This window comes from Morus notabilis, unplaced genomic scaffold (genome assembly GCF_000414095.1).
Source record: "Morus notabilis unplaced genomic scaffold, ASM41409v2 Scaffold127, whole genome shotgun sequence".
Classification (NCBI taxonomy): domain Eukaryota; kingdom Viridiplantae; phylum Streptophyta; class Magnoliopsida; order Rosales; family Moraceae; genus Morus; species Morus notabilis.
This window is the reverse complement of record NW_010366377.1, coordinates 269155-286885: the sequence shown is the minus strand read 5'-3', so window position 1 is coordinate 286885 and position 17731 is coordinate 269155. Positions and strand designations below refer to the sequence as shown.

The 17731-nt window shown below is 35.0% G+C and overlaps 2 protein-coding genes and 1 non-coding gene across 3 annotated transcripts; 1 reads left to right on the top strand and 2 right to left on the bottom strand.

The window, feature by feature from the left end:
- Window positions 1–1471: 1471 nt before the first annotated feature.
- Window positions 1472–3267, bottom strand: LOC112093928. The gene is made up of 4 exons (XM_024173517.1): window positions 3109–3267; window positions 2131–2989; window positions 1925–2007; window positions 1472–1810 (listed from the first exon to the last, which is right to left on the bottom strand). Exons 1-4 carry the CDS (start codon window positions 3265–3267, stop codon window positions 1472–1474), a joined length of 1440 nt encoding a protein of 479 aa, XP_024029285.1.
- On the top strand, window positions 2898–3004 carry LOC112093932. Its single transcript, XR_002903272.1, has one exon. It is a non-coding gene; the product is annotated as a small nucleolar RNA R71 (small nucleolar RNA).
- Window positions 3268–8673: 5406 nt separating the features above from the next.
- LOC112093927 (disease resistance-like protein DSC1) lies at window positions 8674–17072 on the bottom strand. Its single transcript, XM_024173516.1, has 6 exons — window positions 16050–17072; window positions 15567–15863; window positions 13916–15115; window positions 12834–13229; window positions 10758–10812; window positions 8674–8801 (listed from the first exon to the last, which is right to left on the bottom strand). Exons 1-6 carry the CDS (start codon window positions 17070–17072, stop codon window positions 8674–8676), a joined length of 3099 nt encoding a protein of 1032 aa, XP_024029284.1.
- Between the last annotated feature and the right edge of the window lie 659 nt (window positions 17073–17731).

Genomic DNA, 17731 nt, shown 5'->3' with positions numbered 1-17731 from the left:
TTTTTTTTTTGGCAAGAGACAACCTGAAGTGAATGTAGAAAGGTGTTCTTTTAACAAACAACTATATAGCGTCGAATGTGATAACACCAAACTATAGGATCTGTGAAATGTTGCTCTTGCTCAGTTTTTTTTTTTTTTGAAAAATAATAAATGAGGCTCTATTACATAAGATCATTCCTATCTAACCCAAAATTCATCCGTCAAGCATATGCACCAAGCATACCACTAACCATGTAATGATGTTCTAATAGTGATTTTACCAGCTCAAAAGATCAATGAAGGTTCAAAAGTCGTTTTCTCAACTCTCTTAACTCACCAAAAATAAGCACTTAAACTCAGGAATTTTCTCAGCTGACATGCATTAACATCCATCTTACCACAAGGTTTAGCACGTGCAAAAAGAAACTCTGGAAGTCATTTCTTAGTAACCAAAAAATCGACTCAAACCAATCATTTTGAAATCATACTAAGATAACTTCGCAAAAATTTTAACCTAAATATCAACATGACAAAAATCACTCTTACGCATGAATATGCTCACCACCCCCAACCAAAATCAGACAATGTCCTCAGTGTCAAACATTATGGAAATATAGAGAAAGAAGACACCTGGACGATGAGCTTTCATGAGCTGAGCACAGCATGAGCTTCCTGATATGATTCTCCAAAAACACACATAAAAAAATGTAAAAAAAAAAAAGCAAAACAGAAAAATCAAAATATGGTACAGAAGATGTGAGCAAACTACTCAGGGCTAGTAAACGGGGTCGTCGAGAATGATCTTTTCCACCTGGTTCACCCGCTCTAAGTAATTCTTCCTCAGGATCTGCTTGTCATGAGCCGCTTTCATTTTTACCTTGATCCTAGAATTGCGCTCTTTTAGCATGTCGATCAATCGTTGTTCTTGCAATGGATCGAGTTTAGATGAGATGATGACTAGGAATATGTCTTCATCTCCTAAGAATGCACGTTTTAAGCCCTCAGGTGGTTGGGCTAGCTTGACTTTTGGAGCCTCCTCAGTGGATGATTTCGGTTTTTCTCCTTCTGTTGGGAGCTCTTGAAAACATGGTGACCCAAACTTGGTTCCTCTGTCCCGTAATTCTTTGAAAATGGCAGAACTGTTAGCCACCTCACAAGGATCGAAACTCTCAGATTCAGAATTTTGGAGGAGGTTTTCCAGATCTTCAGAGTTGCTTTGCGACAGAACCCCCTCCTCGACAAGTGTGTCGATCATAAATATTTGGTGACACTCATCATCATCACGTGGTTGCTTTTGAATATGAAAAATATTCACCTCAAGGGTCATATTCTCGAAAGATATCTTCATGAGACCATTCCTACAATTGATAAGTGTGTTTGCTATGGCAAGGAAAGGTCTTCCTAGAATGATAGGAATGGATGACTCCATATTCACCACAGATTGTGTATCCAAGACAAGAAAATCCACGGGGTAATAAAACCTGTCGATTTATCACAGAACGTCTTCTACTATTCCCCGTGGTCTCTTAATGGATCTATCGGCCAGTTGCAGAACCACAGATGTGGGCTTAATCTCTCCAAGACCCAATTGCGAGTAGACCGAATAAGGCATGAGGTTCACACTCGATCCTAGGTCTAGTAATGCTTGGACGAATTCATGTGTCCCGATCTGGCAAGAAATGGTAGGACAACCTGGATCTTTATACTTCGGCGGTGTCTTCTGCTCAATCACCGCGCTCACTTGTTCCGTCAAGAATGCAGTCTTCTTGATGTGGTGCTTTCTCTTTATGGTGCACAAATCCTTGATAACCTTAGCGTAGGTCGGCACTTGCTTGATCACATGTAGTAACGGAAGATTGATATTCAATTGTGTCAAGTGCTCTAGGATCTCACTTTGATTTTCTGGCACTTTCCCAGCAGGTCGGAGAGCTTAGGAGAAGGGTACCTTTACCGGAATTTTTGTTGGCTCTTCTTTCTCCTGACCCAATTCTTCATTACTCAAAGTGGTAGTACTTGTTGATGGTGTGTCTGAATTCTTACCACTTTAAGTAGTGATGACGTTAACTTCCTTGATATTTTGACCTCCAGAGTTGGAAGTTTGAGGCATGTTTTGTCCTCTCAAATTGGACTGGGCTTGTGATGGAAATTTACCGCGCTCTTGAACGGTTAAAGCTTCTGTCAGCTTTGTGATCTGACTTTTTATTTCCTTGTTCTCTTCCACCAGCTGCGTGAGCATTGAATCAACCCTTTGATTCGTCTTATTTTGCGCGTCCATAAAAGCTTTTAAGGTATCCTCTAGAGAATTCCCTTTCGGCTGCATGTTATTCTGAGGCGCAAAATATGTCCTTAGTGGTTGAGATTGTTGCTCTGATCTCCATTGCCCTCCAGATGATTGTGCTTGTTGGTTCGAATCTCGCCAACTAAAGTTCGAGTGGTTTTTCCAACCAGGATTGTAAGATTCTGAGAAAGGTCCGTAAGGCTTCTTGTATGTGCCCAATACATTACACTGCTCCTCATATACCCCTCTTATTTCACTTAAAGTGTGGCAATTCTGAGTTAGGTGGCCCATTCCACCACAAACTAAATAAGGCTCATGTGTCTCTGTCCTTGCCACCATGTAAGGTCCTTTACTATCTTTACTTTTGAGGGCCTCAATTTGCTTTGTCAAAGTTTCAACTTGGGCCTTGAGGCTGTCCTCTTCCCTTAATTGATAAACTCCAACTGGTCGGGACCTACTGGTGCTCTCAGTAGCACTCGGTCTAGTCCCAGTAAGAGCTTTCTCAGCTAACTCATTCAGGTACTCGATAGCTTCGTCAGGATCCTTTTGGAGAAAATCCCCATTACACATCATCTCGACAAATTGGCGCTCTCGGATTGTGAGTCCATCGTAGAAATAGCTTACGAGGCGCCAACTTTCATATCCATGGTGGGGACACAGATTTAACAGATCTTTAAAACACTCCCAAGCTTGATAGAGAGTTTTGTTTTCCTTCTGAGCGAAATTCGAGATCTGTCGTTTTAAATTATTAGTCTTATGGTGTGGAAAATACTTGTTGAAGAATGTCGTCATCATTTCTTCCCATGTACCAACAGACTTAGGCCTAAGAGAATACAGAACTTTAATCTGACGGTATTTGTGGCCTCAGCACGGCTGTGAAAGGTGGCCACCACCTCTTCAAACTCCCGGATGTGGACATAGGGGTTCTCGTTCTCTAATCCGTGAAAGGTTGGGAGAAGTGCAATCATGCCCGGCTTAAAATCCGTAGGCGGTGCATTCGGTGGGAACATGATGCAAGATGGGGTGGCCGTGCGCGTTGGGGGCAAGTAATCTTGCAACGTTCTCTACTGAACTTCCTCGTGTTGTGCCATTGCGAATAGATTTTCAAATGCGAATTCCAATGACGAGTGCGAAGACCGAGACGTATAAGACGAGTCGGATAGAATTTCACTAGGGGTTTCTAAATCTGGACGTTGAGCAAATCTCCCTAGTTCGTCTCTATACCGATGCATTCACCCTAAGCGGCCCTTTTTTTATTTTTTAATTTTTAATTTTTTTTTTGTTTTTTTTATTTTTAATCAAAAAGAAAATAATTATATAGTAATGTAAATTGTAACCACCGAGAGTGCTCTCAGGAAAGACTATAGCTCTTGGCTTAATGAATAGTCTCCTAGACAAAGCAACGTTCCCAGGAAAGATTGGTGGGCGAGGCCCACTTAAGTACCAACTTTCCTAGACAGAACTCCCTTAGATTATACTTTTCACGTAACCACACAATTATTCTCAAAATCAATTATTAAATTTTATTGAGTAAATTATGAAATGTAATCTAATTAATGGAAACTATTCCTAAAGTCAAAAGCATAAATCAACCAAATTATGAAATTCCTAAATTAGGAATCTAAATTAGTCAACTAATTACAACCTAATCACAATCCTAAGAATTAATAAAGACTTAAAAGAAAAAAATTAAATTAGGCAACAATATAATAGTCAACAATTAAAATAAATAATTGGGGAAACAAAATAAAATCCTAATTTATCAAAAATAAAAGATTACAAAATCAAATCACAATCAATTTTAAAACACAAGTCCTAAAAGTGTGAGATTTTTTTTTTTTTTTTGTTTTGTGTTAGAAAAAGAAAACGGGAAATGAAAAACAAAAAGGGTGCAGTAAACTAAACTACTATTACACTCTCAAAATGAGACATGTACGGTCAAACAACAAGGTGACTTTACTACAGAAATGTACCCAAATACTAAAAAGGTGACTTTTTCTTTCTTTTTTTTTTTTTGGTTTCGATTAATGGACGACAAAAGAGAAAAAAAAAATTTGCAGCAACTTTGAACAAATGCACGTTAACTTGCAGGCTGCAGCCAAACTTCCTTTTTTTTTTTTTTTCTTTTTCACGTACAAAAGTTATATATATATATATATATATATATATATATGTTTTATTAAAGACAAACTAATGGACTACAGACTTTAAAAACCTAAAACGAAAATGAAGGAAAGAAAGAAGGTAAAAGCTTAACAACGAATAAACTAATCTAAAGAAATTAGCAAATGAAAACACGAGCGACAATTTTTTTTTTTAAATACGAGCTAAAGACAGATCACGCAAATCAAGAAAGAGAAATTAAATAATATTAAAAAAATGCACTTACTTCTTTGGCTCAAAAGTCTACTTATCAATCTTGTTAGAAGCATATTCCCGGCAACGGCGCCAAAATTTGATTAACTCCCAAAAGTAATATTCATAAGCGGTCAATTGTAGCACAGAAGGGTGGTCATATCCACAGAGAGATAACAAAATAACAAGAAAGACTAACAGAATAAGAGCGTTAGAGAAAAGTGAATTAAAAAAAAAGAGAGTTTTTTTGAGATTTTTGTTGCAAATAAAATAAAAAGGAGAAAATCTGTATGAAGAAAACGGTAAGGTGTCGAGAATCCCTAATGCTTCGTTCACCAATCCAAGTTTTGATTCACAATATTAAATAACCGAATAAATTAAATCTGTATGTTGACTCCAGAAATATTATTATTACAAGTTATCTAAAATCGACAATATATCAATTCGACAATATTGCAGTAAAAGACAATTTGTAAAATAATTTGAATGACAAAACAATGCGTGACATAATTACATAAGAAAAGCGTGACTGAACTTATATAAAAATTGGCACACAATATTTTGAAAAGTAATAGAAAAATAGATGAGATTTAATTCATTCAGATGTTGAACTTTACAGCACAAGGAATCAAAACTCTAAATTGGATCGCTCAATAGAAGTTCATCTCTAACATCACCAAGAGAACTCTAGCCTAGCTTGCAAAACATTCTCACAAGTTCTAGAGAGAAAATATGAGACTGACACCAAGACGACAGAAAACTGAAAAATTCAAAGCTTCAAAAACCTTAGGCTAACCCCTCTATTTATAGTGTTCAGAGGTTGCCTGTCAAATAAGGAAACAAACAATAAAAATAGAAAATTACAAAAGAAAGGGAAACAAAATAAAATTACACATAAATTTGAAGGAATCATATATTTGATTTGGAAAGAAATCTGGTAATTTGCTTTGATTTTTGAAGGAGAAATTCAGACTCAACACTCAGTGGACACGTGTCGAAATGAGATTGGCATTGATGAGAGAAACGTGCCACGTGTCGCACGCGGATTGGTTGGCATGTGCTGGCGCGGTCAGAGTGGAGGACCCGCGTTGGACAGGTGGCGCACGCGGAGAAGGCAGCAGGTCTGCTGCTGTCATGCGGGACCCACGCGGATTGAAGCTTGGACACGCGCTAATGGCTGTGTTGAAGGAACGCGCCCTGTGAGGTGCGGCGTGCTGGTGACGCGCGAGGCGTGAGATGGCGGGAAGAAACAGGCGCAGATTCCTGCGCTGAGTGGTGGGGCCCACGAGCTGTGTTGGCTCGGCTAAGCTACTCGGCTCTCTCTCTCTCTGATCGGCTCGGCTAAAAGGCATGGCTCGGCTGGTTGAAACTTGAAAACATGGCTTTCATGGCTTATTTTTGTGTAGCTTTTTACACTGCTTTTTATATGTAAATAATTAAGCAAAAACTAGACAAATTCCAATTAAAAATATTATGAATAAAAATGATGGAATTGTTTAATTAAAGCTTAAATATTTTAATATTATATAAATCAAAAGCAGTATTCAGGGTGCATTTTCATGCACTAATCAGAGTACACACAGACTTAAAGTGCTTTCAGTACCAAAATGAGTTTCTAGCAAGTTAGAAAGCATTAGGTAGGTTATGATCTTAATCTAAACAATACATTTGCCAAGATTTATCCTTGAATAATTCTGAACGTGGTTGTTGATGTGTCACACATATGTTTCTTGATCTCTTCCCATTATTAACCCATAAATTGGATACTGTTGGTTTATCGAACTTGATGACTATTCTTCAGGGATGTGTAATTACACTTCAACACTGATATGTAGTGGAGGATACACTAATGTATCATACAAACCATCTTGGTTTTCTACTCTAGAAGTAGATCCCATGTGAGAACTGTATGGATAGCCATATGAACTTTTCTTTGTTCCTAAGATCATGAAACCAAAACTCAAGGCTATAGAATCCTCATCAATTTGACTCAATTGAGCCGCACTACGTCTTTTTATAAATGATTTATCTAAAAAGTAAAAAATTTTAAAAAACTAATTAAGTCTTAATATTTTCTTTTTATTTAAACCATATTGTCACATTTTATTGAAAAAATATGAAAAAAATGCGTTACAAAATTAATTTTTATTAAAAAAAATTTCCAAGGTTTTTGGACATTTCAAAAAATATCCTGTATATTTACAAATATTCGCCGATTTTACGGATTTTTTTGGATATTGCGGGTATTTTATGGACAAGGTAGGAAGAATATCTTTCTCTCCCTACATTCATATCGAGACTTCAAAATATAGATAATATCATGGAAATGCTGATGATGTCGTGGACATTTTCATCCATGATCACCTCCTTTATTTATTTATTTATTTATTTTTAATGCGAAACAACATTTCATTAATCAACAAAGCATGAAGCTTATTGAGAACTCAACACAGAAAACTTAATAAAACAAATTAAAATCAGTAGATCTGTTGCATCCTAGTACAGAGATCTAAGGTCTGATGATGGACACAATTTGAAGCACTACTTCTCTCGGCTCGTTTAGTTCTCCCTCCATGGTTAGCTCTCCCAAAGAGGCTGTAGTAAAATCTTTGCAAAGACCAATCTTTGAAAGCCAGTATTCTTTTAGTTCAAACTCGCCAAAGAGGGAGATGTGGCTAAAGGTATACAAAGGATAAAAAAACAACACAAAACCCACACAATGTTAGAGCTTGGTGGGGGAACACAACTAAAATCAACAAAAACAACCAAAGCCCACATAGATCTAACGTTGTGGAGGGAAACAAACACCAACATTGTTAGAATGATTGCCTTTATTCCACCAACGACTAAAAAAAGAGAAGAAAACACAACACAGATTCCACCATTGTGTAGATTAACCAACATAGAACGTATGGTGTATTTTGGAGGCCGGTTGACCAGAGACTCGCTTCCAATAGCCGGCCTGATTATTCTCCTTCTTCCTAGCTCTCTCTCTCATTCACCTCCTTTCTTGTACCTTCTAGGATAGAAAAGTCAACTCTATTGATTAGAGAATGTTTAAAAAATAACAACATTATTCTTGTTAAACTATTAAGGAGACGAATTGATCAAACTCCCTTTGAAAGTCAGAATTAATGGGGACGTCAATGTTAAAGAATTTTTACTCTTTCAAAGATAACCATATTATTCTATTGATTAGAGAATATTTCAAAAATAACAAAATATTGTTCTAGTTTTCAAAATATTCTGACAGCTAGTGATGAATGAAAATAACGCAGTTTTTAGTTAAGTTTTAAAGGAGATATGCTTTGTATGAAAAATCTCCTTTCGAGTTTATATGCTATTGATTGTGCTTTATTTGCGTTAGGTAAGGAGCAACAAAAATACTTAAACTCCCGTTTGATTTTAGGACTTGAATCTATGATTCTGATTTTGTTCTCTCATAAAAATTTGAAAAAAAAAAATTCTCATCAATGAATTATCTCACAAAATTTGACTTTAGAATATAAATTACTGACTAAATGCGTTGAAGCAAATGAGCTATTAATAGATTGTAGTTTTACATTTTAAGAAAAAATCTCTATTCTTAAAAAGCACATCCAACCTTTCACATATGCAGGCTAAATCGAAGAGAGATCTGCTGTCCCAAAACGTTGTCCTTATTGTTGTCCCATACACAACAATTAGCCACGTGTCCTTGCAGATGACATCCTATTGAACTGTGTTTGGAGAAGGAAAAACTAATTATATATATGCAATTCCTTATTGAGAAAACCACAACTAACAGTCGTTCACCCCAAATACAAATTCTAGAAATATTTTTGTCTTGCGCTCAAGCTTATCATCTTTCACATGAGCCCATGAAGAACAGCCAAAAAATCTCAAAACAAAATCAACAAAGCAATTAAGCCATACCTTAAATGGAGTCTTCAATCCAAATGCAGTTGATGGAGATCTAACCAAATAGTAGGTTAAAAACCAAATTTAGAAAGCAAACAACAAGCTTTTCTAAAGAGAGTTGAATTCGTATTATTTGTGACAAATAATTGTTGTGGCATATCTCAAATAGTGTGGTGTCTCACTATCTTCTTCTCGCAGAACTCATTCAAATAACTCTCACCAAATTGCACACCAACATCATAGTCATCAACAAACGTCAAAACTGACATCTGCATATCACTCACACGACCTGAACGCAAATGTCATGAATGAGTGATCCCAAAATCAAGATAACTTTAAATAGATGTACCTTGTACTATACGAAGAGTGTACAAATGTTATTTCAGATAGAGCCGCCTAGTGAGAGACTTAGTCATATACATACTCTTCAGTTCATTCTTTTTCGTCGAATTTTGTAGTTTCATATTTTGCAGACATTGGGGAAGCCAGAAGATCCAAAATAATTTGACGAACAAACGAAATCTCTGATACCATTTATTGTGCCAAAACATCAAATTAAGCAGATTTAAGATAAAATATCAATAATAGAAAAAATTTAAAAAACACGAGTATTTAATGTGGTTTGGCTTTTGGCCTACGTCTAAAAACAAAAACAACAAAGAAATTTCACTATAACCAAAAAAAATTATAAAAGCCTGTTACATATCTCTCACCTCCTAAATCTCAAATGCAAACCATTTTCTCTCAACCTAAAAACAAGAACACTAAATATCAAATAAATAAATCTCTGACTAAATGTCGCTCAAAAAAACAAAAGATAAAAAACTGTGTATTAATGGGAGAAACAAAACACTCATGCGGGTGCTATGTCCTTCATGTTCACATAAGTATATACACACACACACACACACACACACACACACACGCTTCCTTTTAGAAACACACGTTGCGGACCTAAGCCAACGAGAGCGATATGCTCCAATAAGTCGGCACCTAATGAGAGAAAACCATGGGCCTTGGCCTAATAACAGAGACTTGTGGACTTAATTTAAATGCTTCACAACTCCTCCACCTAGATGCTTCTCAGATGTATACTGCTGAACATATAAGACAAATTTCAATTTTCCTTAAGTTTAATGGGTGCATTGTAAATTATCGTCGGAAGAAAAATGGGTCTCCCATTAGCTTTTGCATATATTACTGTGTAGTTGGGGATGATTGTTTGAGTTCTCTCTCCTTTCCAATCTTTAAGGGTGTTGTTTAATAACGTTCGGGAAAAGATGATAATATGAAAAATAAATAAATAAAAATAAAAAAGAAAGAAAGAAGCTTTTTGAAGAACCATTGCAACCTGTGCCTTTTGTGATGTGTCTGTGAAATAGAATAGTTTTCTCACTAGTCTTTTGTGAGGGGTTAACATGGGCAGCCCCTCACTAGTCTTTTTAACCTAATTTAAACAAAAAATTGCCCAAAAAAAACAGAAAAAAAGAATGTAAATTATGTAATTTTCATTACTTATTGTCATTTTGCAATAGGAAAGATACCGAAAAAGAATTAAGTAAAAAAAGATTGTTAAACTTGATAGAATCATGACAAACACCACTAAACAAAATTATTAGTTACCACAAACTTCAAAAACAATAAATAACTATAAAAGAAAAGATAAATAAGATGACACGGTTATGTAACGTGGCAAAAAATTCAAGAAAATCACGGGCGCTGATCACACCAATAAAAATAAGAGTTGTATTAAACTTGCAATTACAATTTCAATTAATGGAACCATAAGTTTGCTCAAAACTTTTACAGGAGCACAACCATTGTCGTCTCCTTCTATTGCAGCTTGCCTCGAGTCCAATTAACATACTCCAAGTCTTTAGCTTATCTTCAATCAAATTGAAGTACTCTCGGTTGCTTGCATTTAGTCCATGATGTACTCCGAGTGCAATTTGCCTTCAGCTTCTCTTTAGACTTACTCCAGATCGTCGAATGCAATATATGGCAACAAGTTGTGAGCTATAGAAAATAAGCCTGAGATGCTCGGATTCTTTTCTCGCTAAACAGGAGCACTTAACACCTTGAGCAACATTTGTAGCATCCATTCCAACAACATGAATATATAGATACAAAGTTGTATCCGTCCGGCGATCCGGCGATCGCCCAACCCCCACATCAGTACGCGAGCCCAACAGCCATTTTGTCAGTTAAGCCTAGCCCCTGTGATTGTCCCCTCACCGGCGCATACCCTTGACTAGAAGGATGCGGATGAGAAGGAAAGGAGGTGAAGTTGGCAGCAGCAACTGCGAAGAGAAAAAGATATGGAAAGGTTTTTCGTTTGTAAATGTAAGAGTAGTTTTGGTAGATAAAATATGGAAAATCAGACATAGAAAAGACGAGGATTAATGTTACTGTTAATCTCGCTTTAATCCATGACTTCTAAATGTCTCAAACTTAATCTCCAGTCTACCAGTTTCTTTCAATTTTATCATTAGGTATTAAAAGCATAACAAAATATGGATTATATTCGGTTAGCAAAGTTTTTTTTTCTTTTTTCATTTTGTGTGCTACTAGTAAAATAATATTTTCTTTAAACATCATGTGTATATTCTATCCTTTTTTATATACATAAAACAGATGAAAAAGAGTAAAACTCAAACAAATCAATAAATCAGGGACTAAGTTTGGAACGTTTTAGAAGTCTAAACTGAAACAAATGATATATATATGTGTGTGTGTGTGTGTCTGAAGTAATCTTTATTAATATTAATATGTTTTTCCTAAATTTCCTACTAAAATAATTTCTCTAGATGTGTCCATACTTATAAAACATATATATGCGCCTATTGAAAAAAAAAAAAAAAAAAAATCAACAAACTGTATATCATGCACATATTCGATGATTATTTTACTAATTCATAAAACGCCGTTAACTCAGTTGTTTAAGTACTTTTAAGTTTGGACATCAATTGTGCAAAGCGCTTGGACCACCAATCTTGCTACCAAATAGTTAAAATAACAACTTCTACTTCTGAGAAATAATAGAACATACCTTCTTAGCGTTACAAATTCACCATTAGGAAGCCATAGACGAGTGCGATCACAAAGCTTGACGACAAGTAAAGCTTGAAAATGCAGTTAATGACAGCAGAGAAATAAAGCTGTTACCTTCAGAAAGGGGAAGAAGAAAGAAAAGAAAGAGGAAAGAATTAGAAAGAAAGAAATAAGATATAGAGAATTCATATGATAGTTGAACTCTAGGAAATGACCTTGTAGGCCTGCTGGAATGATGGGGATGAAGTTAATTTGACTATAAACCATTTCTAAAACGTGGTTGTTGGTTTTTACCATTTTATTTCCTTTCCTATGATTCATATCACCTTCAAGTGGTATAAAGTCTATATTACCCATCATTTATATCTAAATACAACCCTTCAATTAATCACCAATTAATTCTAGTTCATCAGTGATGAATTGATTAACTCCAATTAATTAGTGATTAACCATATCTGGTTGTTTTGGTAGAATTATCTTTTTACTCATTGATGTCATGTTTGGTAGCTTGTATGTATAATATTGTATAAGGTGTATTGTATTGTGTTGTATTATCATAATACAATACGGTATTTGGTGTCATAACGTATTGTACAAAGGGTCCAAATGTAAAATTTTTAAAATTTTGGGGTCAAAATGTAATTTTTTAAAAATTTTAGGGTGAAAAAATAATTTTTTAATAAAATTTGGGGTCAAAATATACGCCAAAATACAATACAACATGAATCGTAGATCTGCCATAGAATAATACAATACAATACGCTAAAAATGAGTTATATGCAATAATACATCATAGACCGTATTAATTTACCATCCGTATTAGCTTATACAATATGAATATGATGGTCACACCAAACATTGTAATAATGTATTATTATACAATACGGTACTCTAATACAGTCAAATCAACATGCCATGAAAGTGATATGTTTCAAACTCTTCCACATAATTGGTAGAATTCAATGAGACGGTCACAAAAGTGGTGTTTTCCTAATTGACCGGATGAAGATGAGCATGTTTCATAAGTTACAAAAATGCATGTGATAGTCGTGTAGTAAATGGGAGAAGTTCATAGTTTACCTATAAATTGAAATCTCTATTCAACTTATGTAGCATGGTTCATCTGTACTCGGCGGCTTTATGTATTTTGATCATTTTGTTCGGTCTTGTAAATGATACTAAATTCCTGTGCATCTTCAAAATATAGCAATCGGATCCCAGACCTTGTAATTATTTTCTCAACAGAAGGAGGGTGAGAAAATTTTTTAACCAATAGCTCAAACTCAAATGACGCCTCAACTGCATCATGAAAATCACGATAGCGATGATCAGGTTTATACCACATGAGTATGTGATCTGACTTGAAATATGAGATGTAGCTCCTCAAAGTAGGTTCCTTTTCACAATTCTCCTGGAACTGGCAACGGAATTTGTAACTTTTGCCATTATGGGTCTTAAAATAAAATTCACATTTAACCTCAACATGATTATATCTAAAATCAAAGTCTTTAACAATAACACAGAGAGCAAAACCCATGAAATTGTTATTATTCCAATTTGAAGGAAGCTCGATAGTTATTGAAGATTTCTCCGATTGATAACTGAACCACTCCGGTATTTTATTTCCAGGATAACAAAAAGTCACAGAGGGCCTTTCCTCAAGTTTCTGTTCATATCAAAAAATTAAAGGTCATTCATGACATTCTCCTATTGACATAGTATACAAATTAGGATTAACAGTTTTGGTAGTCCCTGAACTTTGAGCATATATAGTGACACTTTGGTCGTTAAATTTTTAATTTAGGCATATTTAGTCCTTAAACTTTAAGTTTTTTGTCAATTTTATGTGTCCATAAATAAATAGTCTTTGGATATCCAAAACTTTTGGTCTCTGACTGTAAAATTGACGAATGATTTATAAGATTTAACATAGATAAATATATATTCATCACGTGATAATTTAAAATTTTACGGAAAGGGTTACATTATATGCAAAAGCTTCTCTTTGTTACTATTAAAACCTATTAATTAAAAACTATAATATTTTGTATATACTGTAACTATTTGTGTAAAATTTTCCATTATCATGCGATAATTATGTAATTATACATGTTAAATTTCAAAAATCATTTGTCTATTTTATTGTCAGGAACCAAACAATAAAAAAAATGAAGTTTCATAGACTATAAATATGCCTAAATTAGAAGTTCATCGAGAAAAATGTCATAATGCATAAAGTTCAGGGAGCTATTAACCCTAGAATTTAATATATACGAATGAAAGAAAGAGACTTACGCGTGATATTTCTTCATGCTGGAAATGGTATATATTTGCTGTGAGCAAAATTCTGACCTGGGAATCAATCACTATGTTGTAAAGCGCACTTTGGTCCAAGTTTAAGCAGTCACTGAAAATAAATTCCTTATAGTGAGTAGCTTGATAGTCATTCCAATGACATTTTACCATTGCAGTCTTTGAATGTGAAACTGTCTTTAGAGATGTGCATCTGCTTGCATCAAGAAGTCCTAGAGATAAAGGAAGTTCTGGTAACAATTGAAGGTTCTTGCAATCGCTAATCTGTAACTCAATCAACCTTGAAAGATCTTTGATGCTGGTAGGTATTTTATCAATGGAGTTTGATCTTAAATCTAATATCTCTAGTGACGATAAGCAACCGAGCCAATCGGGTATTTCGACTAGAAAACACCTTGCAAGGGAGAGCTTTTTAAGACTAGGCATACGAATGATAGTATCCGGGACAAACTTAAGTTTTCCACACCCATCCAGAAGAAGCTTGTGAAGCCCAATTAGCATGTCAAATGAATGCGGTAGCTCCATAATTCTTGTTTCGCTCAAATCAAGAGTCTTTAAACATCCCATTGGCTCCAACATTTCTGGGAAGTTTTCCAATTCTGAGCAAGCAAGAAGATGAAGTTCCCTTAGAGATTTCAACTCGCAAATGCTAGTCGGAAGAGTCACAAGCCTTTTACAAAAACTCAAGCGAAATTCCTCAAGACAAGATAGATACTTAATTGACGAAGGCACTTCTTCTAGTGTTGTCCCACCCAAATTTAATACCATGATATTTCTTGGAAGATTTTCTGGAAATACATTAATAGACGAACACATCCATAGACTAAGATATTTTAGACCCTCCAGATTGTGAATGCCACTTCCAAGATTCTCGATCAGCTTGCAGTCACTAAGGTTTAGATAAATAAGATTTTCCAGTGCCGAATTTGATGTGGGGAATTCTTCTATTGCAGTTCCGTTTAAGATTAAGTATCTTATGCTCCCTGAAAATTTTGGAAGAGATTTAAGACTAGAGCAGCCAGCGAGAACAAGAGTTCCCGGGTTTCTAAAATCCGCATCCCAAGACTCTTTGGAATCAGTATGCTCATCAGAATTTTGAAAATTAAGTGAAGGAAACATAACCAAACTTGTACAGTCTTCAAGATTCATACTCTTAAGTCTCGGAGCTTGAGAAAGATCTGGAATTTCAATCAGTTTTTGGGAGAAACTAAGATTGATATGCCTTAAGTTCACAAGATGCTGCCAAAAATTGGAAAATAAATAGAATAAGAGCCTATTTGGATTGACTTAAAAAAGTTTATTTACTTTGGCTTATTTAGTCTAAAAGCTATTTTTGAGTTTGTTTGGATGGACACCCTTAAAATGGTTTTAGTTTTTGTAAGCTCTTTTGAAACAAGTCACCCTTCGTGCTTACGACAAAAGAGCTTTTGAAAAGTTATTTTATTTACATTTCTAACCTTTTATTTATATATCACAAATTAAAATTTTCATTCATATCCTTGTTTTACATTATTTTTTATACATTACTTATTTAACAAACAAGTTCAAATGCTCCTAAAAAAAATAACACTAATTAAAATCTCTGACGTATTTCTCTTTTTTTACTCCTTAAAAGCAAGATCAAAATCTATCCCAAATGGCCTCAACTGTTCCTATAACATCAACTTGCAGAAAAAGTATCAAGACATACCTGGACTCCAGTCCATAGTCGCTTAAGGTTGCTGCGGGACATATGAAGTTCAACAAGATTATGTGGTATGAAATGTGATGGCAAAAATTCCAAAGGGTAGTTGCACCAGTCAAGGTATCTGAGTTCAGTAGGAAGAGACTTCAGACCTTGAGGAAACTCCAACTTGGAGTACACTCCTTCACCGTCGACAATTTCAAGATATCTCAAATTATACATCTTCTCGAATACTACGGGTTCTAGGTCTACTTTTTCAGTATCATTTGTGTCTAGGAATATTCCTTGAATTCCTTTATTTCCCTGAAAATCAAGAAAATATTATATATGAGTAAGTCAAGAAAGTTCATAATTAAAAGCTACAGATTATTATAAGTTATTTGTTGTACGGTATTGTTCTTCGTGTTCTTTTTCATAAACATATTTTTGTTCTTTTAAAAATGCTAATGCAAATCTCAAAGAACGCTCATAGAATTTGCAAACACTTACAGCATTATTTTTCAAAACATGAATGACATCCTGAGCAATCCATAGCCTACTGCGCTTTCTGGACTCTTGAGTGGATAATACTATTTCCCGACCCATTTCTTGTGCCAAATCATGCATCAATAATTTGTTTGACTTATTGACAGTCAGAAGAGATTTATCAATAAGTTTGTCTATATTTGTTTTTGCAAAGAAACCACAGGCATTCAAAATGTTTTCCACATATCCTCTACTCGCCCCATTAAAGAAACATGCGATATCAAGAAATACTTGTTGATCCTTTTCATGTAGCCCATCATAGCTTACTTTGAGAACATTCTGAACTTTAACATTATGAGATTGTTCTAGTTCATTCAATTCACTTTCCCAGTTATATCGTTCCTTGCAACGGAGGTGAGAGCCCAAAACTCTCAGAGCTAGTGGAATGCCTTGAGCATAATTCAAAACTCTTTGTGATATCTTTACCACGTATTCTGTGTGCTCCGGAAGGTTTCCGTTAAAAGCATGCAAAACGAAGAGTTCAAAAGCTTCCTCATCATTTAAACTTTCAACTTCATATTTTGCATCAGCTATGATATACCTAAGCATTTCTAAATCTCGCGTTGTTACAATAATAATACTTCCATGACCACACAACTTACTGAAATCTCCAATTAAATGTTCCGGTTGCTCTGGATCATTCACGTCATCAAGAACAATAAGCGCCTTTTTGTTAGAGAGCCTACCCCTCGCATTGTATGGATTATCTTCCAGCAATAGTGTAGAGAAAAGCTCTTTTCGCAAATCGTTTTTTCGACCTTTGGCCCACTCTTCTCTAACATTGCCAAGAAAGCAACTACTTGCAAATTTAGAAGATAATCGGTTGAATACAACATTTGCAAGGGTCGTTTTACCTATGCCGCCCATGCCCCAAATACCCATAATGCAAACATCACGGTGGCTTAAAAGGCTTAACATCATTTCAATCTCCTTCACCTGTCTCTCTATTCCAACCAACGTCTTCAGATCAACCCTTGGTCGTGACATGCTGTGCAATTTTCTTATTACATCTTCAACAATTTTATCAACGAACTCAGCCTCAGATCTAGCATTTTACCAGAAAAATACTTCAGTAAGGAGGAACTAACATGAAGCAAAGCTAGTAGATTCTTATTTTTATTGTGCTAGTTCTAGCCTTCTTAATTTCTCAACAAAAAAGTTATAATACATCAATTCCATTGGACAATTACCTTTGTCCTCTTTTTAGGTCCTTAAAAGTTTGATCAGTTTCAAGGAAGTCCTTAAATCTTACACTTTTATTGCATATATACTTCCTCTTTTTGTCAATTGAATAAAATAAAAAGTTAAAAAAAAATAATTCTTACACTGGCTCTTTTCGAAATCTTAACAAAGTCACATAATTAGTACATAATTGAACTGAATCCAACTATATAACCACGTAAAATAGTTCTTGATGCATCATAGGCAGAATAACAGGCAGTCAAGGATAAGATTAAAAAGTACCTATTGAGAGAAACACAATGGCTACAAATCCTAAAAGTGCAAAGAGAAATCAAATTGGGTCTTCACCGGAAAAAAAAAAAGTTATAGAATCTGCAAAATCATATATATTACATGATGAGTCTCTTCTTATTAAATTTTTTTTTCCCCTTACAGTATGAAAATAAAATTCAAATTTTTTTCCC

Excerpts from the sequence above, each read along its gene's own strand:
- LOC112093928 (XM_024173517.1), bottom strand. The coding sequence starts at position 3,267 with ATGTTCCCACCGAATGCACCGCCTACGGATTTTAAGCCGGGCATGATT. Across the intron at positions 2,990-3,108 it reads GTGCTGAGGCCACAAATACC|ATCTCGAATTTCGCTCAGAA; the intron begins GTCAGATTAAAG and ends TTAAAACGACAG. Across the intron at positions 2,008-2,130 it reads TTTAACCGTTCAAGAGCGCG|ACACACCATCAACAAGTACT; the intron begins GTAAATTTCCAT and ends GTAAGAATTCAG.
- LOC112093927 (XM_024173516.1), bottom strand. The coding sequence starts at position 17,072 with ATGTCACGACCAAGGGTTGATCTGAAGACGTTGGTTGGAATAGAGAGA. Across the intron at positions 13,230-13,915 it reads ACATAGTGATTGATTCCCAG|AAACTTGAGGAAAGGCCCTC; the intron begins GTCAGAATTTTG and ends TGATATGAACAG. Across the intron at positions 10,813-12,833 it reads CATTTGAGTTTGAGCTATTG|TTGCTGCTGCCAACTTCACC; the intron begins GTTAAAAAATTT and ends TTCTCTTCGCAG.